This window comes from Coturnix japonica, chromosome 22 (genome assembly GCF_054131305.1).
Source record: "Coturnix japonica strain WE chromosome 22, WE-NBRP24, whole genome shotgun sequence".
NCBI classification, from domain to species: domain Eukaryota; kingdom Metazoa; phylum Chordata; class Aves; order Galliformes; family Phasianidae; genus Coturnix; species Coturnix japonica.
In genome coordinates, this window is record NC_140684.1 from 5,584,024 (window position 1) to 5,607,509 (window position 23,486).

At 50.9% G+C, this 23,486-nt stretch overlaps 1 protein-coding gene across 5 annotated transcripts in view; it reads left to right on the forward strand.

The window, feature by feature from the left end:
* The window catches only part of SSH2 (slingshot protein phosphatase 2), a 68,321-nt gene extending 45,128 nt beyond the window's left edge, over positions 1-23,193 (forward strand). For 4 of the 5 annotated variants that reach the window (XM_085522121.1, XM_015880841.2, XM_085522119.1 and 1 more), the window contains 11 exons: positions 1,349-1,470; positions 3,739-3,807; positions 4,559-4,624; positions 5,721-5,915; positions 7,640-7,733; positions 7,849-7,977; positions 10,023-10,069; positions 11,416-11,562; positions 13,623-13,823; positions 17,081-17,921; positions 19,069-23,193. In XM_085522121.1, the coding sequence (XP_085378247.1) occupies positions 1,349-1,470; positions 3,739-3,807; positions 4,559-4,624; positions 5,721-5,915; positions 7,640-7,733; positions 7,849-7,977; positions 10,023-10,069; positions 11,416-11,562; positions 13,623-13,823; positions 17,081-17,921; positions 19,069-20,922 (3,765 nt within the window). In that variant the 3' untranslated portion in view covers positions 20,923-23,193. The remainder of the gene's footprint in view (positions 1-1,348; positions 1,471-3,738; positions 3,808-4,558; positions 4,625-5,720; positions 5,916-7,639; positions 7,734-7,848; positions 7,978-10,022; positions 10,070-11,415; positions 11,563-13,622; positions 13,824-17,080; positions 17,922-19,068) is intronic. The other variant, XM_085522122.1, reaches the window with a different exon arrangement.
* The last annotated feature ends 293 nt before the right edge of the window (positions 23,194-23,486 follow it).

The following is a 23,486-nucleotide window of genomic DNA, read 5'->3' on the forward strand; positions in this document are numbered from 1 at the left end:
CTGCTGCACTTGGCACTGGGGCTGCTGCCACACGCTGTCATAAAACCTTGTGCATTCTGCCGTGTCCCATGGCTGAGATGTGGTGGAGGGTGAAATGTGAAGGAGCTGGAAGGTTCTTGCTCTGAGCTGGGAGGTGCCATGCTGGCCTCAGAGCTGCAGGGTACGCTGGGGAGAGCAGCACACTTCTGGGAGATCACACATATTAGTCATTTTGTGAGCTTTTGTTTGAAGGCTAAAATGACCGCAGAGGGAAAACTCTCTGAGCACGAGCTGCTATGGGTGGCCAAGAATGCTGCCATGAGATTTGGGAGGGTGGCAGTGGGGTCTTGTTGGAGAGTTCAGGCTCTATTGCAGAGGATGTCGAACACCGCTTTGAGCTGTGCTGTTTTGGAAAGAGGAATTCAGCAGTGGGTCCCTGGCAGCAGGCAGGTGCCAGCCCACAGCTTGGGGCATGGCTGGGACACAGCACGTCCTGCTCAGCCATGTCTGCTCTCCACAGACCCTGCTCAAAGTTCAGGAAGCAGCTTAGCAAAAAGCTGAGCACTGAAACCAGGCAGTGCCTTCAGTTTGGGTTAGGCTGTCTGAACTTAAGACGTGTAAATTAAGATGTTTCCTTTATAGAGATGTCATAGTTTCTCTTGTTGGGACCCGGTGACTAAAATAACTGCAGACAGCTTGGAACAGAGTCCAAGAAGTGTTGCTAGTAAGCCTTGCATAGTGTGAGTGTGGATAGCAAAGCTGAGCTTTCCTGGGCTCCTCTCAACCATGTGTTTGCAGGGAGATGTGCTCAGCTCACTGCAGCTCTCGCTGCCTTTTGGCTTCTGGAGGAGATCCCACCATGGGTGCAGCCCCTAACTCAGAAATCTTCCTGCCAGGTGTGCAGTTGTGACATCTCTTCTATACTGAGGAAACTGCTAGAGAAGCTCAGAGAGCCAGCAGGAAGCCTCATAAGACTAACTCAGAGACTAGACTAACTCATCAGTTAGTTCTAGTTGTCTGCCTGGGAAGCTGAGAGCGCACGATGCAGATAAGCTGTGGTTCACCAAATGTGCACGAGGGTCCCCAGGTTGGGGCTGCTTGCTCACAGCCTTGGTGGGGCACAGCAGGCTAACAGCCAGGTGTGCTGAAAGCACAGGGACGTCCCACTTATTCAGGAGAGCACTGTGAGAAGGGGAATAAGTTGCTTCTTCCTCTTCTGCTGACCACCCAGTTGAGAATCAGGCTGGCTGGCCTCGTGCATCACATCACTGCTTCTGTGGCTCTCACTCAGTACGGCAGGGTGGCTTGTAAAGGTAACAGTGTGCATCTTGCTGGCTCAGCTGCTGATGTTTCTCCTTCACTTCCCCAGGCTGTAAGACTGGAAAGCACGTACCAGAACCGCACTAGATACATGGTGGTCGTATCCACCAACGGCAGACAGGACACGGAGGAGAGCATCGTCCTGGGAATGGATTTCTCTTCTAATGACAGGTACTCACTCTGTCTGGGTGGGGAAGTCCTCGTGTTCACCCATGTATTGAGTAAAGTTGAGCAATCACTGTCTGGTTGTCTGCACTTTCTGGGGACTGTTTTGTATTTTCCAGCCTGATGCCTTTCTCCAGAACCAAAGTTCCTCTTTTGCTTTTTGTAAGAAGGTAACAAATAGGAGCAAAAGAGCTCAGGTCAGCATTTCTTCCACTCCTCAGACTTGTATGGGAACACGAAGTCCCCTAAGTGGTTTTTGAAAGGCAAGGTCCCAGAGCCCTGTGTCTGCACACCAGGCATAGGGAGGACTTGCAGTAAACCAAAAAGCTGCAATTCAAGAAGTTGGGCGTCAGGGTTCAGGAGAGCAGCAGTGACTGTCAGACAGCACTGTGCCAAGGTCGTGGCTCACAGGCCTGATGGGAATGGCAGGGTAGCTGATGGCACAACGTGTCTTCTCCCCAGGCATTAGCATGTCGTCAAAGTTTAGTGCTTCTGCTTCCTTCATTTTAATTGCCACTGACCCCTCCAAAGGTTGGGGAATGCAAGTGGGAAGCAGCAGCTTCAGGCGTAGAAGAGGACACTGCTCTCTCTGAAAAGAGCATGGGGGGCATGGAGCCCTTTTAAAAAGGTAGAATAAATAATGGTCTGTGTGAGGGAATTGTGAATTTAAGAAGAAAAAAGATATTCAAAACATTTTGTAAGTTTTAGTACAGATGCTTTTTTCTAGCTCTGACTTTAAGCACAGAAATGAATCTCGCTGCTGACCCTCGATGCTAGAAATCACTTTCAGGTGGTTAGCGGAGTCACTGGAAAACCTTTTAGAACAGTTTGGCTAAAAGGAGATTTTGCAGGCAGCTTGCTGATAGTGACAGCTGTGCTTAATTTCAAGTGGTTGGATTTGGATGCTTTGCTCAAGTGATGCCTACTGAAGAGAGAGCACGGTCCCAGTCTGTGCGTGCACGCACAGCTATGGCTCAGGGATGCTCTCATGGCAGTGCAAGAATAGCTTGTCCTTGCACAGGTTGTTGTGAGTGTGGAGCTCGCTATTGGCTGGGATGTTCCAGCACTGCCACCTTTGATAACTGAGAGCTCACTGGCATTCAGTCTTTAATAACATAGCGAGGTGGTTTTAGCTGTCTCCTAGAGTTACTTAGGTTCTGGATGGTCACTCTGATACGCCCTCCCCTAGCCCACTTGCTATTTATAATTCCATATAGACTTGTTGCTATGGGCCCTGATAAGTGGTTGCTGAACAGTATCACTAAAAATACCTCGGCCACCTTGGGAAGCCTTTTAAAAACATCTTTCCATGAGCTCATTTCATGTTGTCAACAGAAATAGCTGCATGCTGCACTGTCTCCTTGTGCAGGCCACTCCAAGGCATGGGTTTGCATCTGCTGACCTGTGGAAGCCTCGTCTTGCCCTTTTCCCCTACTTCTCATGGGCTAGCAGGGCTGGTAGGCTTGGTGAAATCTGACTAGCAAAGCATAGGAGCAGGAAGCAAGTGAATCTGACCCTTCTTGAAGATGCTGCCTTTGTTATGGAGCAGTCTTAGAGCTCTATGAGGCCAAGCTTTCCGGTCAGACAGCCTGCTGTGGGTTGTGCTGGGGTTCCCCTGCCCTTGTTTTTTTTCCATCACTTCACTTCTGCTTCTTTTGTTGGCCTTCTGCTCAGCCTTGCAGAGAGAGGGTGACTGGAGGCAGAGAGTTCTGAGCAGCTGAGAGGAGTGGGCTTGCCAAGAGGTGTCTACTCAACCACAGGGCTGGGAGGGGGCACGGGGCAGGAGTCAACAGCAGGTGGTAAGCTGCAGTTGCTGACCTGCCCTGCTGACAGTCACCCTGCCATTGCACTGACCCCAGTTCCCAACAGCTGTGGTTGAGGGACAAACAAGAAAACAAAGCTGTGCGTTGCAAAACCAGAAGTAGAACCAAACCCACTTGAGTCTGGGAGGGACTAATCTGTAACGAAAGCCTTGAGCTGACCCAAGACTGAGCCCCTCTCACCTTCCACACAGAGCTTGCTGCTCCTCAGTTTGTTTGCTCTTCTGGGTGTTTGTTAACCCTTTAAGTTTGCTTCAGAGAATATTTCTGTACCCTCTATCTGGGTAATAATCCTTGCCAGGCACCTGTACAAAACAACGCTGGTTCTGTTCCTGAAGCAACAGAGGGATCTTCTTTTTCTCCCAAATAAGCACAAACACCTGCAGCCGTTGCTGTGAAATTAGGATAACAGTGCTGTAGTAAGTGGCCTGACCTTCTCTTTTATTTCCTACAGTAGCACTTGTACGATGGGTTTGGTGCTGCCGCTGTGGAGTGACACCTTGATCCACCTGGACGGGGACGGGTGAGTGTCTTTGTACTTCAGAGGGTCTCTGTGTGCAGCACAGTCTGTGGAGGAGGGTTCAGATGATTTCAGAGCCTCAGCAGATCCAGCAGGCCTCCCGCTGTTGACCTGGGCCGGGTTAGTAGACCTAAAGGCCCTGAATCACAGCGTCTGTGGCAGGGAGCACCAATAATTGACTTATCTGTGCATAAACACGCACTGAGACAGTGGCTCATGTGTGTGTTTAAGCTGGAGTAAAGGAGCTTTCACTGGCGAGTGGGTGTGTAGTGAAAGCTCCTTAAAGGGATCCTATTATGTGTTCCTCCACCACGCTTGCAGCAGGCAGCGTTCTGCCGAACATGAAATAAGAATGATGTGTGTCTGCCAAGTAGACGCCTGACTTGCAGGCTCCTGTTTGTGCCAGTTACAAAGGCTGTCCAATGCAGCACTTGGAATGACTTTTCTTTCCTTGGTAGCTGCCCCAGGATCACTTTAGCTGCGCTCTGTTCCCAACTGTGGCACTGAATTTGTGTTGCCAAGGTAAACAGCACAGCACCGTCCCACTGCCTTAGCTTTGTTCCTGAAGAGCAGCTGCTTAAAAAAAACAGTTCACCTTAGTGCTTTTAGTTTGCTGTTTTGATGTGTTTTCTAGCTGAGCTCAGCAGTCTGCATAGGGCCAGTCCTTCACAGCTCTACCCTGCTACAAACTCTGTGCTGTAACTGGGAAGCTGCTTTTGGGACACGTTTTTTACTGTGCCTCTTTTCTCCACAGCGGGTTCAGCGTATCCACAGATAACAGGGTGCACATATTCAAGCCGGTGTCTGTGCAGGCGATGTGGTAAGCACTCACTGTGATCAGTCCCAGCCATCCTTATTCCAGGCTGTTTTGGCTTCTTGGGCTTTTAAAAAGCAGGTGCTGCTTAGCTTTATTGCTATCCTGAGCCCTATTCAACAGCATTTGCCTTCAGAGACAGGGAAGGAGGGCTGATAGCAAAGGACAAAAGCTGCTCACACCAGGGCACAGCAGTGAGCTGCTAACAGTGCTGGAGCTGCGCTTTGCTCTCAGCCTGGGGGCAGGAGGAATAGGGTCACTTTCTTTGCAAAGCACTGCAACTTTGGATCCCTCCAAAGCAGGGTTTGCTACTGATAGGAGCACATGCATGAAGTATTTAATTTGTCATAAATCAAGAAACACACACTGTATGTATGTTAGAAGCTTCCCTCTTCAGTGGGACATAATCAGTGTGATAGCGAGAAGGAAAGAGAAGCTGCCTGCATTTTTCTTTCCTTTTAGGGTGGTTCATGTAAGAATGTAGTGGCCATTAAAGTATTTCTGGCTCAAGCTGCTTTGCATTGCAGAAATACATCCCCTGTCAGGGTGTCATGCTACTGTGTCACCCCAGTGGTTTTGACCTGGATCCTTCTGATCATAGTCAAAGATTTAAAACGAGCTAAAAATAGGAGAGGGGGATTTGTTTCCCAGCAGCAGCTGAAGAAACTTGTAACATCCCTCATGCAGAGAGGAGGGAGGGCAGACCCTTCAAACACCTCTGTGAAGTCAAGCCCTAAACCCTTGGTTGTGCAGCTTTCTGTGTCCCATTGCCATGTGTCCTGGCCCTGCACAGAAGGATCTGTTGGAGCACCCTGTATCAGGGACGCTTGCTGTGCACTGTACTCTGATGCAGGCAGTTGCATCATGTTTTGAGGCTTCTACCTTCTGAATTATGGCCACCTTTGCTGCTATCTGGACAAGAGGAATACGTCTTGGTATGCTTCAGTGAAGTGTGCAGTATTCCACACCCTGCTCAGACAGCACCAGGGGCTGCTGCACCACAATACTGGGCTCTGTAGGACACTAGCGGTGTCCTGGGTTTGGCAGCTGCTTTGTGCTCCGTGCCATCCTGGTAATCCTGCAAGCATTTTTCCCTTTCTAGGTCTGCTCTGCAGAGTTTACATAAGGCATGTGAGGTGGCAAGGAGCAACAATTACTACCCAGGGAGCCTCTTCCTCACGTGGGTCAGTTACTATGAGAGCCACATCAACTCCGACCAGTCCTCGGTCAATGAGTGGAATGCTATGCAAGATGTGCAGTCCCACCGGCCGGACTCGCCCGCCCTCTTCACAGATGTGTGAGTTGATCTTGTTTTGCTGAGCTGTTTGGCTCTCAAAGAGGAGCCTTATTTCCAGAGTTTACTGTTAACTAGGTCCTAATGAGAAGAGATTTCCTGCTGGGGGTAATAAATGCACCCCTGGTTAGGTAAACACCAGTGCTGGAAGTTTTGCCCTCCTGGGTCTGCCTTACACCTCCTCCAGCCTGTTTCCATTCTGTTTGTTTACCTGTGGCTTTAGGCTCTCAGATCTTTGCTTGGTAAGACCCATGTTACAGCAGTAAGAGAGAGGTGTGGTGTAATCTGGTACCCGGGCCTTCCTGCTTGCTAGTTTGTACTCTGGTTTCCAGGTCTGGTGCCTTCCAGAACCAACAGGTTTCTCTGGACTTTGTTCTTATGCTGGAGTGTTTCTGAGCACACAGAACAACACGGTCCTTTTTCCTTACTCAGTTCTTTTAGTTGTGAAGTGTTTAGGTATGGATTTAGGAGCCTCAGGCTCTAGAGAATGGGAACAAACAGCAGTGCTGGTCTTTGGGGAGCTCTGTAAGTGTGGAACAGGACCCAGTCTGCCTCCAGCTGAGTGTTTGTGTGTCTGCTGATGTATAGTCCAAAACAGCAGCTAAAGTGGATGCGCAGTCAGTTTGGAAAGGCAAAATCTGTAGGCTGTGTCAATACACAAAGGGTTACAACCCCTGTAGTAAGTAATTGCTGATGATACTGATAGTATATAACTCTAAAGTACACTGTGACCAGATGTGATGCCAAGCGTGAGGGCTTCGCTGCCTGCTTTGTAGCAGAAGAAATGATTTCATGAGCCCCAGCTGCTTTCCCACTGTAGTGGTGCTGTAGGTTGATTTGTGCTCACAGAGACCTCATTTTGTTGGAGTTCAGTGAGTGAATAATAATGCTGAGGCGGTTATTCAGCTGTGAATAGGTCTTCACACTTGATTGTTTTTTAATATACAAGGAAAACGCCTGAAAAGTTCTGGCAGGCTTTCAGATTAATACTGTCCTGCAGCTTTTCCTCTATAAACTTTGGGTAGCCCGTTCTTTCCCCATTGGCACCAATTGAATCATCTCCTGGGGACACCTGGACAGCATTCTCTTATCTGAATCCTGGAATAATGCTTGAGGTTGAGGAAACTGGCAGCTTGTGTGATTTCTATTCATGAACCACCAGTCGGACACTTGCAAAGCAAAGTGTCTGCAGTCACCATCCTGGCAGCCCTGCAGGGGAACAGGAAGGTGGTGGGAGATGTGACTGCTGGGCCCCTTCTGAGATGATGATGGCTGAGACAGCTCTGTCCTGCTGCTCTGTTGCAACTTCCCCTGGTGTTAGCCGGGCTATTTTTGCAGCTGGTGATAAGGCCCCTGGCAGCAGAGGCTGGAGGAATGCACAGAGGCTTAGCTGCACTCTCCTCTCCATGTAAGGAGCTTTGGAGCTGTTACCTTTCCAAGAAAGGTAGGGAGAGGCTTAGATATTACTCCAGAGAGTATAATGCAGCCTTCCCAATTTAAGTTTTACCAAATACCAGAGGTTCTGTGGATGACTGCAATGGATTAGGAGCATTCAGTTGGTCTCTCTTGTACAACCGGGAACATTAAACTGGGCTTTACAGTCACCTGAATTCCCTTCAGCTTTATGTGTTTAGACAAAGTAGTGAGGCTGAAGGATACCAGCTCTAAAATCACCACAAATCCTGTTCCTTTCCCCACCCAGTGACTTTGTTGCTCTTTTCTGATAGCCCAACCGAGCGGGAACGCACAGAACGACTCATTAAGACCAAGTTAAGGGAGATCATGATGCAGAAAGATCTGGAGAACATCACGTCAAAAGAGGTGAGCAGTTGAGGGAGCAACAATGCAAATTAAAGCAGTTCTTTGTGCCATGGAGAAAGGCCAAGAGAAAAAAACAAACTCACGTGGTGTCTTTGTGTGCCTCCACCCCACCCAGATACGCACGGAGCTGGAGATGCAGATGGTTTGCAACCTGCGGGAGTTCAAAGAGTTCATTGACAATGAAATGATAGTGATCCTCGGGCAGATGGACAGCCCCACTCAGATATTTGATCACGTCTTTTTGGTGAGTCTGAGATGGGCTTCCAAAGAGTTACAGCTGTAAACACACGTAATGCTTCTCACGCAGTTTTGGTTAAAGGAAGAGATAGAGAGGAGCTTCAGAGGTCTCTGAAGGAGGGTTTGGCTGATCCTGAGGTTGTATATGCTGAAACAAGACACAAGGCAGCGGTGCTCTTGAACTCTTCTTGGCTGTGCTATATTTTGCCAAGCTGTAGTCCCTGTCACTAGATGATGGAATGAAAAATATTCTTAGTTTTAACTTCCTTTCAGGGCTGTTTCCACCCATGTAAGATTAGTCTTATAGCTTTAACTTGTTAGGGTACCCACATGTCAAATTGTGTTTGGGAAGAGCATAACTGCAGCAAAGAGGGAGAGGGGAGCTGCTGGCGTGGGCTTGTGGGGTTCAGGTGGAATTACAGGTCAGTAACATGGAAGGCTCTGAGTTCATGTGATCCAGCTGGAACAGAGGGGTTTAACCAAGGATCCTGGAGATCAGTCACTTAAGGAAACACAAACGTTTCGCCTGTTAATGTTTTGCTTGCTTAGCTGCCTTCCATTGCTGCTGGGGCCTGTCTAATTACCGCACCTCCTTCTGATGAGTCAGCTCTGCTGGATTTCCCAGCCCTGAAGGAACGGACACAGGTTTGGTTGGGCTGTCTGAGCTTATGAGGTTGGCTTGACTTGAAACAAAGCTGAATCCTTCTGGAGCAGCTGGTCTATCCAAGCAGAGGCAGCCTCTCCCAGTCTCCTGAAGCTTAGTGCTGGGCTGTGGCTCTGAAGGGGTGGTGTATGTGAGTGTTCACAAGAAATTGTGGCGGGGTAGAGCCAGGAAACTTAAAATACCTACAATGTAATGTGTTTGTGTGGACTGGGAGTTCCCAAGAGAGACTTGTTAGAGAATTGCAGTGCTGGTCAAAGGCAATGCAGGCAGTTCAGTCCAAAGCAGAGCTTGGAACCTTGGCTCTGAGAACATTGAATGGGAACAAGGCCATAATAAAGAGGTTTGCAGGCAGCACCGAGGAGGAGGGCTGTGGATAATGCCTGGAACAGAAGGGTTTGCAAAGCAGGCTCTGCAGTGAGGAGCAGTGCTGCTGGGCTGGGCAGCAGCGTCTTCATTCAGGAGCATGTATCCTGCGAAGCAGGGGTCTCTGAGAGGCACAGAGCTGGTTTCTGTTGGGTGGAAGCAAGAGCCCTGTGGGATCCTGCTTAGGGAGTGCTACAATAACTAAGCAGGAAGTAAGAGACCTGGTGATGTCACTGATTGTGGATCAAGGGACAGATGAAAAGGCTTGCAGCACTGTACTCTACCTGTGGAAATGGTGGTTCTCAGGCAGGCGTTAAGTGGCCCTTCCTTTTCCAGGAAGAGACAACGTGAAGCTGACTAAGGCAATATGGCAAAGATCACAATAAACTTGTTGGCAGAGGCTGAGTAGCAAGCCGTGAGCAAGGCTGTTGTGATGTCAGTGCTGCATAGGTCCTTCTTGCATCTGAGCTGTCCTTTTGTTAGGAGCTGTTTCTGTTTAGTGCAGGGAAGCAAAGAGCTCACACACCATCGTTTCTGAAGGAAGCCGTTGTGTGAGTGGCCTTGATCTCAGCTGAGGTGTTTGTGTTTGGGCAGGAAGCAAGCAGCCTGCAGGCCCTGAGCATGCTGCAGAGATGAGGGTAAAGCCTCTGCTCACACAGGCTTTGAGTATGAGGAGAAGACATATCTATCAAGTGAGCTTACAGGGTTGCTAGCTTTGATGTATGAGATGGGTGTTTCATGTGTAAAGAGCACCTGGGTGGCTTTAAACACAAGCAGGCTCTCCTCTGTGGGGCAGAGCTGTCAGCAGCCTCCAGGGAAAGGGTGGAGCGGGCTCAACTGTGATGGGGTTGTCAGTGCTTTGTAGGAAGTATACAGTGCTGGGCTCCTGCTTTGCAGAGCTGTTTGTTGCTTCAGAAGAGATCTAGGTGATGGGTTTGCCAGATCTAAGGTCGTAGTAACAGTCCCTCAGTCCATCAGTTGTCCTTCATCTGGCTGATGTGTCCCATTGCATGTTTTCCCTGCAGGGCTCTGAATGGAACGCCTCCAATCTGGAAGACTTGCAGAACAGAGGGTGAGTAGCTTCAGGCCATCAGCTTAAAAGCAGGAGCCTGCCCTCAACACTTGTCTATGCAATAAACCTTACCTGCTGAGTAACCTGAGACTTATTAAAGGGTTTGCAGATCTGAACAAGCTCTTGCTTCCTCCAAAGTCTGTGTCCCACAAACAGGCACCCTAAAGTAAAAGAATCTCATTCCCTGACCTTGACTGACATCCCCTTTGTGAACAAAGGAAGCCAGCAGCCTCATAGCTACTAGCAGCAGAAAGCTACGGTTACTTAACTGGATGCTGTGTTGCTGGCTCCGTGCCCCTCTCTCAAGCCCTTGCCGTTACTGAAGCCTGGAGCTCCAGACTGCAGCAGGAAGGAAAATGTGTAAAGGAGTGTTTGTTCCTTTGAGTGGGGCCCAGTAGGAAGTACAGTGCTGTAGCTCTAGGGCTTAGCAATGGGGGCTGCTCCACTTTCTGCCTTTCTTCTCTTGCAGGCATAGGGTTAGTGTGTCCTCTCCCTAGGTTGGGTGAATCTGAGCACCAAGGTTGTGTAATTAAACTATTACTTACAGGTTTGGCTGATTTGTGCCAATCCAGTGGAAAAAAATCATGGCTGTTGAACTGTGTTTAATAGCATATTTCTGCTCCATGGAGAACAAGCATAGCAAAATTGACTCATTAAGCCAAGGGTCTGCTGCAGTTTCCATGGTCAAGCAGGTCCCACTTGACTGCTAATGATCCTATACCAGCTTGAGAGATGGGACGTCCCTCGCAGCATGAGTGGAGTTCATAAACACCTTACAAGTGACCCCTGGGGCTAAGGGTCCTGGATGGAGTGGTAAAAAACAAATGCCTTCTCTCTCTCTTTCCTTTCCAGAAAACTTAAGGAGGAGGAATAAATCTTCCCAGTGGCTCATTGTCTGTTAACTTTCTCTGTAGTTATTTTATACATTTGTTTAACTGTGGTGTTGCTCCTGAGCTTCTGCCTTCAATCTTCTCTGTAATTACTGCAGCAGGAGGAAAGAATCACAAAGGAGCTTTGAGAAGGCGTCCAAACACAAGCAGGATGGGCTGTGTGGGATTGTTAGCAATGCTTAGAATAGAGAGGTAATGGGCAAGCAGAACGACCTGACAGATGTGAGGAAGAGCTCTGAGTTCTTCAGAGAGCCCTTTTGTCTGTGTTAGGCAGTGCTTCCTTGCTCTCAGTCCTGATTTCCAGGGAGGTCTGTTCAGAACTGCAGCTCTGAATGCTTGGTGCGTTTTGCCAATCACAAAGGGAGGCAAAGCTGTTATCTAGAAGCTGTGATGTGTCTCTGAACCCACTGTGTTCTGCACGGTCTGCATTTTTATCTGCTGTCTGTTTCCATGCAGGGTGCGGTATATTTTGAATGTGACTCGAGAAATAGATAACTTCTTCCCTGGCCTTTTTGAGTACCATAATATTCGGGTGTATGATGAAGAAGCAACAGATCTTCTGGCTTACTGGAATGATACCTACAAATTCATCTCCAAGGCAAAGTAAGTCTTTTCAGAACAGACCAAGTGCATTTAGAAGATGTATGTTAAGCATTTATTACAGTGATTTTGTCAACTAGTTTTCTTCCTTGCCTGCCTAGACATTCATTTTGTGGTCTTCTTAAGTGCTAGAGTTGCCTTCCACTGAGCTGTCATTCTCACACATGCGTGTAATAGGAGCAGGTAGGACTGATAAGAGGTGATCTCTCCTGTGTCAGGGAGCTAACAGTTTAGCTGCTGCTTAAGAGACACGGTGGGTCTCCAAAGTGCTGGTGGGAGGAAAAGGCAATAACAAATGGAGCAGGGTTTATCAAAAGTAAGAAGGAAAATCTTGAAATATGAACACAAACATAAGCTGTTCCCTGCTTTGCTAGGCTGTACTCTGAAGCCCACGATCTGGAAGCATGTTCATGTAGTGTTATATAGAGCAGACTCTTCCCTTTTATCAAGAGAAATGCCTGTGGAAGTCTCTGAGCTGTCAGTTACACCAAGTAATCTGATAGCACATGTTGAAAGTTGTCACTTTTTTACTGCAAAGAACCGTATCCCAGTTATACGAGCTGTCTCTTGTTAATTCAGCAGCTTTCTTATGGGAAAACTGGTCAGAAAGCAGAGTGGCAAATGTTGCCTTTAAAGTATTGTTTCCATTATAGCAGCGTGTCTTCTCTTAACCACAGCTGGTGCTTGCCAATTTCTCATAGCCTTGAAAAGCTGACTTGTTTGAGTACGGCTCTCCTGAGCAAGTTGTAGATACATATTTTATTGAAGGCTGTTTCTTTAAAAGGCACCACTGTTTTCCCATGAGTTCTGACTTTGAAGTGTTGTCATCCTCATTCTGCCCAGAATAATTTCCACTGGGCTTTAACAGTTGGGCCTCAGTTCTTCATGTGATGTGATGGAAGTGAGCAGGCTTTCAGGCTGGAGCTGTTACTGTACCCCTTCCTTTGTCTCGCCTGCTTGCTGGTCAGGGGTTGTATTGGCCAGCAGTCTTCAGCCTGCTCTAAGGCTTTCTTGACTTTGTAAATGCATGAGGATGACAACGCTTCAAAGGCAGCACTCAAGGGAGAACAGTGATGTGCAAAGGCTGCAATAGCAGAGAATCCCCAGACAGTGCAGACATCTCCTTTGAGCAGTGTGGCTGCAGGTATGGGCTCAGGCAGCTGTGATGGCTGAAGCCTGGGCTTGTTGAGGCTCATGGCTGTGTGTGCTCTATGGCCTCCCTGTCTGTGCTGTGGGAGCTTCATGTGGCTGGCAATACAGAAGCTTGGTGCATGAAGAAGAAAACTCTAAGGTGCCAAAGTGAAATTTTCTCAGCCTGAGCTGCCCTGTGTGCAGAGGTCAGAGATAAGTGCTGGCCTTGCTCCTCCTGTTCCATGGCAGGTAAACACCTCTGAATTCCTGGGAGCAGTGCTGGCTGCCCACATGCACTGCCTGTACCAGCCTCCCCCAGGCACAGCGGGTGCTCCTTGGGCTCACAAACACTGTTTGCTTTCCTTTCAGTGAGAAAAATCTCTCCATCTGGGTGGGAGCTGAGGAAGGGTTTCCAACACCTGGCTAAAGCAGAGCTGGTTTTGTCTAGTCACCAAACCCAATAAATACACTGTCAGTAGTTTACAGTGGAAAAGGATCTTTGTGCTAGCAGCTCTCCTGAACTGCTTGGAATCTTCCAAGACTGTGTTTGTAGACACAGACCATGTTCCATGTTTGTGTGACAGATGCCCTTTTTGTTTGGAGAACTGCTTGTTTCCAGTGGGCTGTTAAGGCTGGCGGGTGCCATATCAATCCTCAGTAGTCCTCCTAAATCTGCACAAACAAGCCATGTTTGTCCACTTTGGAAGAGCTCTTGTAACTAAATCTGTTAAAATACTAAGATCTCGTTCTTCACTTTCTTTGTCTCTTGCTCCAGTTTGTTAATCGGGTTTCCAGATGACAACCAGGAGACTCCAAACGAGCCCATGGCATTGAAAATATTTGATAATGCTCTGGTAGAGAATTTGCTGTTTTCTTAAGCTTCTCAGAGGCCGTGCTTTCTGTTTGGTGATTCTCTTTGTCTTTTACATCAGGAAAAACGGTTCCAAGTGCCTGGTGCACTGCAAGATGGGGGTGAGCCGCTCAGCCTCCACGGTCATCGCCTACGCCATGAAGGAGTATGGCTGGAACCTGGACAGGGCTTACGACTACGTGAAGGAACGGCGCACGGTCACCAAGCCCAACCCCAGCTTTATGAGGCAGCTGGAGGAATACCAGGGCATCCTGCTGGCAAGGTGAGTGGGAGGAATGACTGGGAATCTTTAGAGCTTCCATCCCTGCGTTATGGAAGGTGATGGTTATTTGGAGAAAGGTAGTGCTCTGTTCTCATGGCTTGGGATGCACTGGAACAGGTTGCCCAAGGAGGCTGTGGATGCCCCATCCCTGCAGGCATTCAAAGCCAGGCTGGATGTGGCTCTGGGCAGCCTGGTCTGGTGCTTGGTGACCCTGTGCATAGCAGGGGGATTGAAACAAGTTGATCACTGTGGTCCTTTTCAACCCAGGCCATTCCATGATTCTATGAGTGTAACAAAGAGCTTTTAGGAGTCTGTTTGGCTTCTAAGTTGGCTGTGGTTTTCTTTAGGAGACTACTACTATCTGAATGTAGCACTCAGAGCTGTGCAGGCTCCAGCAGAGATAAATGATGTCCTTCTTTCTTGGCAGGGAGCTGGCTTTGTCTCCAACCCAGACTCCCAGCTCCTCCCTGTTGAACGTGCCCCTCCTCAGCAGCTGGTCTGGTTTTATTTAGATCACTTTGGTAGGTGTTGCTGTTAGGGGAGGGGACAGGATGTTCTGTGCATTGCAACAGTGGTGTTTGTTCCTGTGTGGAGTCCTGGGGCTGGGTTGGGGTATGGGCAAGTGTCGTGTAATCCCAAACCTATCACCTGATTAGCAAAAAGACATAAGTATTGCAAGAAATCTGCCTGTAAACCACATTAAGCAATGTCTCCACGTGATCGGCTGGAGGGAGGTAGTGATCCTTTTGTGTTTTGCCAGATTATTTATGTAGGACCCTGGTGCAGGGCAGCAAATTTCAGCAGAGCTACCCAAGCTGACTCTTCTACTACAGAAGGTGGCTGCTAATGTCTTTTGGCCAAAGTAGCAATTTCATGGCTTTCTATTGCAGTTGGAAGGTGCCTGCCCTGTGCTGTTCTTCACAGCAGCTGGGTGTTCCTGTGCTCACTTTAGGACACCCAGGGCTCTGTGTCTCAACTCCGTTGCCATCTTGTTTTTGTCCCTTTGGCCTTTCCCACCCACTTGCAGAGATGTCTCTTCCCCCTCTCTGCTTGCTTCCTGAGGCTGCTGGCAGCTGGTGCATCACATCTTCAAGCCCTCAGCCTTGCTTTGGCTAATCTGTCAGCCTGGTAGTTGGTGGCACACCTACAAAGCCACCCTATAAATGGTTTGGTTCAGAGCATTGGGTTTTCTTTTGTCTGTTTCATTAATTATTTTCTCCAGAGGGAAGTCTTTCCTGCTGCCAACACGTGGTGTAGCTGCCCTCCCACTTGAGCACACCACAGCTCCTGACCTACTCTGCAAGTCCCTGTACAATGGCACAAACAGGATTACTCGTGAGGCTTTAAAAAATGCAAGAGCAGTGCATTACATCTGTGCATGTAGGACTAAAAAGCCTGCAGTAAATGAAGCTTCACTGAAGCAAGGAACAGCCTCTCTGTGCTGCTGGAACGATCCTTCTTTATGCAGTTCCTTTCTCATCTCCAAACTGCTTTTTCTCCCCTTTCTTCTCCATTATTTAGCATTCCCCTCTGGCTTCCAGCTGCCTTGTTTATTGCTGTGGTATTCCAGGCCAGGTAAAAAACAAAACCCCAAAAAAAACCACCCACCCCAACAGATTCATGCTCATGTGACTGCTCGGATTTCAGAGGGAAGGTCTGTGAGGGCAGCCATGTGCTCGCACTATCTAGTTACGGTTTTGTGTTGGGCTTATAGCAACTGGGACATGTTTTCCATCTGTAAAATGAAAACCCCCTGCCTGCTTTTAGTCACAACAGCGGGTGTGTTTTGCTTTGGAGCTGTCATACTTCCTGGGATTAGTGAAGCTGTCCCCTCCCTCTGGTGATAGCGGTAGACAGGCTGAGCTAAAACCCTGTTTCTTTTATTAGTTATGGACGAGTTGCAGCAAAAGACCATTTGGCATTGCCTTGTGCAACTTGGGAGCCAGCAGCAGCGGCCTTCCCAGGAGCCTGGAGGAGCACACAGCCCCCAGCTGGGCTCTGCTGGGTGTGAGAAGCGATGAGCACCGCTGAGGTTCAGCAATCATCATCAGCTTCTCCCCAGGTTATGCAAGCAGAGACATGGGCGGTCCTTGCCATCCCTTGCAGACAGGCCCAGATCTATTGTGGGCACCCAGATGTGCTCCAGGACCCCCAGAGATGGATCCTGCACCCCATGGCAGTGCATCTCATGGGTGGCATCTCCTGACCTTCCTCTGCAAGGGACCCCATTGTGCACCGTGCCACGCATGAAGGCTGTCACCGACGATGGGGTTAAGAAGTTAAATCCATGATGGATTATTTTCCTTAGCTGCTGGGCACTCACAGCTAAAATTGCCGCGTTCTAATTAGTTCAGTAACGTCTGTTAATTAACTGCAACCAGCGGATGTGTCTGGGAGCGATGCTCACACTGGCAGGGGACTGGAGAGGTTTGGCTGTGTCTCCTGCGGATTCCAGGGCCTTTCTGTGGTATGTGCTCTCCTCCTAGGGGCAAGTGGTGGAAGCACAGCCCTGTGGCCACGGTCACTCAGCAGAGCCCTGGCCAGCTGGTGCCATTTGGTTGCAATAAGTTGCCTCTTTGGCTCACTGTAAGCCCAGAACACGGGCTGTTTTTTTGGCAGGTGGAAGTTACGGTGGTGCAATGCTCAGACCTTTCTAAAGGGGCTTTCCAAGTGCTGCAGAACTCTTGACCTTCCTTCCTGTGGAAAGACAGGTGGTGTTTGAGGCTGATTGCTGGCTGCAGTCAGTGTATTCTGTGTTTTCCGATCATGCTCAGACACATATCAGCACGCTTTTGCATGCCAGAGTCCCAGTATTGACCACTGAAGTTGCTCACAGGAAGCCATGAGGGAAATGAATCTTTATTCCATGTCCAGCACCCGGGATTGGGGACCTTGTCCCTTCTGGTCCCTGCTCACCTGTGAGCAAATGGGAAAACACCGCTGGCTGAAGAATAACCAGAGTCTGCAGCCAGTTAATTTTTGTATTTGATGAGTAGACTGATAAAATACTGCTGGGAAGTAGGAGGGGGAAGGGAATGTGTGTAGAGTGGGAGAGTACAGTGGGATGTAGCTAATGGAAAGCAGCTTGTTATTGGGACAGCTCCTCCAGCAGCAGGTTTGGCCCTGAAACACTGAGGTTAAGCTGCAGCTGTGCTCACTGTACTTGCAGGTTTTTTTGTGTAGGCTGCATCCTCTTGCAACAAGGTGGCTCTGTCATGTGAAAGCACCACTCAGTGTTTCCTCTGCTCTTCCTGCAGCAAGCAGCGGCACAACAAGCTGTGGCGTTCACACTCCGACAGCGACCTCTCAGACCACCATGAGCCCATCTGCAAGTCAGGGCTGGAGCTGAACAAGAAGGAGATCACTACCTCGGCCGACCAGATCTCCGAGGCCAAGAGCAACGACAACCAGCAGCCCGTGGCTCCCATCTACCCCGCTGAGCTGGACCGGGAGCAGCTCACGGAGGATGCAAACGTAATCAAGGAGAGTTGTGTGAAAGAAAGGAGGATCCACCTGGAGTTCATGTGCAGAGACTTTCGTGTGGAGCAGATGGAGGACAAGCTGAACCTGAACAACATCAATGGCTGTACGGCAGGGTGCTGCGTGGATTCTGTCCCCCCTGATAACTGCCATGCTTCTGAGGCCTTAATGCAACTCCAGCACCCCTTGGAAATAACAGAATTTCCTGATTTGACTGTAGACGATCTGGAAAAAGATGCCCTTAAGCCTGATATGAATGTGCACTTGGTTCCCATGGAAGAATTCACTTCGTGCTTAAAAGACTCTCCCCAGTCCCCAAACCAAAACGCACCGAGTCCGCAGCAGAACACCCAGCCTGAAGGGACGGACCTCAGTGCAGACAGGATCGACTTCTTCAGTGCTTTGGAGAAATTCGTGGAGCTCTCCCAGGAGAGCAGGTCACGCAGCTGCTCCCACTCCCGGCCAGAGGATCAAGGTGCTGGGAGGAATGGAGCAGCCAGGCTGCCTGTGCTGGAAGTGCTGCCTGCTGCAGACCTGGGTGCAGACACTCAAAGGAACAGCTCTGGAAACTCCCCTCAGGCATCAGATGATTCTTCCACGGATGAAGAGCAACAAAAGGTTAACATGACTTGCTGGGGGCTTTAGGAAGTGCTGTTCTGCCTTGCTGTGGGGTTGCTGTGGATGGGGGTCTAGTTCCAGCCTCTGGGGTAGAGTTTGCTATATGTCCTTCTTTGTGCTTTCAGAGGCTTGCTGCTTTCTGTGCTCTCTGCTCAAACACCTGTTTACTGGCAGTGCAGGACACTGGCTGAGTCAACCTTGACCTGACCTGCTCTGCTGTTCTCATGAGAAACTTATTTTTGAGTTTCACATCAGGAGAGCGGATAGATGGGACGTGAGCCATTAGGGCAGCTGAGGCCAGGCAGCATCCCGAACCTGCACGGGTATTTGTCTGCCTCGAGGAATGCACCAAATAACGGGACAGAGCTGGCACTTCTCCCTGCTTGGAAAACACCAGCACTGAGACAGTAAATTGAGGCAGATATAGAGCTTCTGCTGATTGGAATAGAGAATGAGCCTGCACAGGCCCAGGGGGGTGGACTTGGGCATGTTGTGGCTGACTTCTCTCCTGGGACAGAACTCAGTAACCTCTGAATTGAGGCTCCTTTCTCTTATTATTGCTTTCTACCCTGCAGCAGTCTCACAGGGTTTGATGGTGTCCAGGGCCATCATTTTTTAGGAGCCTCTCTTATTTAAATTCCACCCTGCATTGCTTGAATCGTTTCCATCTCCATGTGAGGCACTAAGGCTCATCCAAATAGACGAGGCTGACTCTCTCCAGCAATTTGGCAGGAGAAGTTTCTGTGCTGCTGTGGGGGAGCATTGCTGCCCGTTCTGCTCCGGGAAACCAGAGTGGTTCAGTGGTTCAGCACTCTGCCCTTCTTTGTGCTGCCCCTCTGTTCACTCCCCTACCTGAGCAGTCTTTGAACGTTTTCAGTTCAAAACTTGGGCTTTTTGGTTAACTGTTTTTCCCTCAGAACTCATGGCAAGAAAACAACAGTTCTTAAATCTCAGGCTGAGTGGAGATCCAGCCTGGAATATGTAGAGGCCCAGAGATTATTGTTTCTATGCTAGCGATCATACTGTACTTGCAATTCATCCCTGCACATCAGCACGCATGCTTTGTGCTCCTTTGGAGGAGTGCACCCTCATTGCCTCATCAAGCTGCTGCTGTGTGCTGTTTATAATTCCTGTTTCTGCCTTGCAGGAGGTCCCTGAGCTGCCTGGCAGCGGCCATCTCACACGGTCCCACTCAGAAAATGCCATTTCGGTGAAGGAAATCATCACAGAGATCGAGTCCATCAAGCAGGGAGCGGGGCCTGCTCAGCAGAAGGAGGGTTCCACCAACCTCACCCCGACACCAAAGAGGAACACGGTGCACGACCTGCCGGTGGAGGCAATTTGGGCATCGGAAAGGGTGGATCAGAGCGAAGGACACCAGGAAAAGGAGAAGGATCCTCTGCAGGCTGAGCAAGAAACTGCTCCCTCAGCACAGCTCTCGTCCTCTAAGTCAGAGCTGGAGGAGGGTGAGCAGCACAGCGTCCACCCCGAGCCCAAGTGGTGTCCCGGCTCCGTCCGCAGAGCCACGTTGGAGTTTGAGGAGCGCTTGAGGCAGGAGCAAGAGCACCAGCACGTGTCCACAGTGTGCACCCTGCTGACCCGCAAGAACTCCAGGAATGACTCTGCTGCTGCTGAGCTGCTGCCGCGGGGGAGGACGGAGGAGCTGCCCCTGGAGGTGGCTCCGGCGGGCGATGCAGTGCAGGGCTCTGAGGAGCCGCTGTCCTTGGGGGCAGAGCAGCCTGCAGGCAGGCAGCTGCACACACCCCTCGCCCACCCCACGGAGCCCAGCCTGGGGCAGGAGGAGCGCAGGCTGGTAGTCTCGTTTGATGGCACGGAGGAGCCGGCCCTGCCCTCCCTCCTTCCCAAAAGAATTGAAATCATTGAGTTCACTCCTATGGTCAGGGCTGCTGAGAGCCGTGATGCAGGTGTTGGGCGGCCTGCAGCACTCCCACTGCTGGATGAAAACTTGAACCCTTCGCTGTGCTCCGAGAAGGCAGCGACCTCTCTCAGAGCTCTGGTACATCTACCGCTGCCGGAGCATGCGGTGCAGCAGCAGCAGGCCGCCTGCACCCTGCTCAGCCCCAGCGAGGAAGGCACTGCCTTGTCCTTTCCCCTTGGTGCTGCTTCCAACTCTGCCCAGCCCTCCTGCGTGCCATCAGCCAGCCCCAACAGCTCTGCATTGCCCTGCGTGATCCACCTGGAGGGTGTCACTGAGCAGAGCACGAGCACGGACGATGAGCCGACCACACTGTGCAGCACTGTGGGAGCTGTGGCTCTTCCATTCAGGGACGGCAGCCAGGCTCCGTGCCATGGTGGTGCTGGCTCCTCCACCAGCCTGCACACCACAAACGTGGACCTTTTGGACATCTCCTTCCTGTGCTGCAGCCTGCCCCACAGCTCCAGCAGCCACAGTGTGGGGGAGCGCAGCAGCAGCCCTGGGCTGGTCAAGCAGAGAGCGAAGGAAATAGAGGCACGGATCCGGCACGCAGGGCTCACCACCCCATCCCAGATGAAGCGCTCGGCATCCTTGGCCAAACTGGACTGCCTGGACCTCTCCAAGGACGACTTATCTGAGAGGGAGGCAGCTTCCCGCTGCTCCAGCCCCATCCTCCTCACCTGCGTGTCCCTGGGTTCGGGCTTCCACAAGGGGAGATCAGAGCAGAGCTTGGAGAGCAGCCCGTGCAGGAAACACCACCCATCCTCCCCACCCACCCTTGGGGATCCCAAACCTGCTCAGCATTTTGTGGAGCAGCTCAGAACAGCTGAGTGCATTGCTCAGAGCAAACCTGTGCAGCGCCCGCTGGCTCAGTACGCCAAAGAATGCGGCTCCAGCCAGCACAGCTCAGCTCCCATCACTGGTCCCACATGGACTGCCCCCCAGGAGGGACCCTCCGTGTCGGCAGCGCCCCGACAGCAGCACGGTAGAACTCACCCATTGAGGAGACTCAAAAAGAGCAGTGATAGAAAGCGGACAACCAATCCCCTGTATAACACCATGTGATTGTGAGCACTGCGTGCTTCCATCCGGGGAGCTGCGCCACGATCACTCAAGGGGGCAGGTGTAATATAAGGAACATGCACTTTATTGGTTAATTTTATATCTATATATATATATATATTGTCATTTTACCATTCTGGCGCATGTAGGTGTGGGTTGGTTCTTGTGTGTGTGATCTGACTGCAGGACTGTTGGTTGGTTTTGTTTTGTTTTTTTATGATGCTGTTGTTTTTTATGAACTCGGATAACCTCAGACGTTCTTTTAGTTGTTGGTTTGTTTTAAAAGAACACCTCTCTATGCTGAAACCAGCTCCATCTCATTGCAGCGGGGCAGAGGTTTTGCTCACAACCAGCTCCTCCATCCTCACTTGAATCAGCCCCGTGCCTCGAGGTGGTGCTTCACGACTGTGAAGGCTGTGCCAAGTCCCCTTTGTTCGCTTTGTGCTGCAGGCTGGAGCTGGATGGTGCTGGCAGGTCCCTTATGGAGCCCAGTTCTGCTCGTGTGCCCCAACAGGAGCACAACAGGGGTTGGGCTCGGGGCCCCCCAGCTCTGCCCTCACCTCCCCCAGCTGAGAGCCCACAACCGGAGTGTTCTTCTAAAACAAACACCTCAATGGGGCGCAAGCCCCCCCGTTACTTGAATACTGCTGTGGGCCTTCCACGTTCATGGCCATATCATGTCCTCTGCTGCCTTCCTGCCCCCCAGAGCTGCCCCACATCCCCTCCCACCCCTTTGCATCCCAGAGGCCGTTCTGGTTGTTACACGTTGTGATCCCACACTGAATGCAAAGCTTTGTCCTCTGCTGTCACTCCCAGCCTGGAGGGCAGATCTTTCCTGGAAGAGTTTGGTTTTGCTAAATTGTATATATGATATTTATATAGATTTTTTTTTTTCCTTGTTTCTATGTTGGTTATTATTTTGTTTCCTTATTATTTTTTTTAAAGGGCAAGACTGCATTCTGTAAACTGGAAAACAGCTCCACTTTTCCTCCCCCTCAGTGCTGTCTATGGCAATCTGCACCCACATGGAGCAGCTTTGGCCCGACATCTCCAGCCCTGGCTTCTCTCTGAGCCGTTCTGCAGCTCCTGGCCTCCCCCAGACCCCACACGGTTACTCGCAGTTCCATCCTGCTCTGCTCTGCACTGCCTGCTGCCTGGCCCTGCCAGGAGCTGCACAACAACACTCCTGCTGCCTTGCTGCAGCCCCAGTGCATGTCTTGCTGTAGCTCCTCATGCTGCCCTAGCAGTGCTGGCTGCAGTGCAGCCCAAGGGTTGGGTAGCACTGGGCCATGTCTTGCTGCAGGGCTGCATTACTCCTGGTGGCTCCAGCTGGTCTTGGAGCCAGGCAGGTGGCACAGAAAGACCGTGTGCCCCAGGGGCAGCTACAGCCCTCACCTTGGCTTTGTCCACCTGCTTTGCTCCATGGAGAGGTGCCCTTTTTTCTTCCCAGAGCAGTGATGCTGCAGGGCCGTGCTGTCCCCTTCTCCCCAGCCCAGCCTTGTTCCCTCCTACCATTACAATGGCACCGGGGGGCTCTGAACCCGCTGGCAGAACGGGTGCACAGTGCTGGGTGCTCAGCCAAAGCCACCGAGCTCAGAGCTCCCCCCGGGTCTGTGCACCCCATCTCTGTGCTGTCAGCTCTCCCTTTGCTGGTGGGGTTTTGGGAGGCCTGCGGTGTTTGAAGGGCATTTTGTACAAAGCAGCCGTTCCTTTGGTCTCACAAAGCCCTCCTGGAGGACGCTCAGTTGTTTACATTGACTCCTGTACAATATCTCAGCCATTGCCCCCCCCCAACCTCCACCCGTACTGTAAGTGTGAGCCTTGCACAGACGGATCGCGCCCGTGTCCAACTGGTTTTTACACTGTGTTCTGTTGCACTCGATGGTGTGTGTGTGTGTGTGTGTGTGTGTGTCCCATCCCCTCCCCAAGTCGTCCCATGTACAGACCCCCCCCCAGCCCCATCCTGGAGGTGACCCCTGGCAGAAGGGATCCTACGAGGCACCATTGGGCCGTAGCACTGGGACAGGGCTGTGCTCCTGGCTGGTGCCTTTACATCCCTGCCACGTCTGTGTGCTCAGCTGTGACGGGGATGGAGCCCATCTGAGCCCCCTGGGTGCCCCTCGGTGCCTGGGATCATCCCTTCTCCCCCCCGTAACCCCTCCAAGAGACTTTATGACCGATGTGCTCCGCTGTTTTTAAATGTGAACTCGTGCACCGACGTGCAGATTCAATGTTCTTGTTACCGAATGAATAAAAGTTTTATTTTGACAACGATGTCGGCCTGCTGCCTCCTGCTCGGGGCTGGGGGGCTCCATATCCCCACCCAGAGGGCAGCGATACACAGAGGGTGAAGGACCCCAGCCCAGCGTGGGCCCAGGCATTGGGGGTGTCGCTGTAGGGCTGGGGGTGCCCGACCTCCCCTGCTGCCCCCTGTGCCCATTGGAAAAGGCTCCTGGGTCCACTGCCTCTATAGGGCTGTGCAGCAGGGCCGTGTGGGCAGAGCTGTGATGGGATGTTGTGGGTGGATGGGCGGCTGGATGTCGCTTTCCCTTCCGACCCGCTGGGCT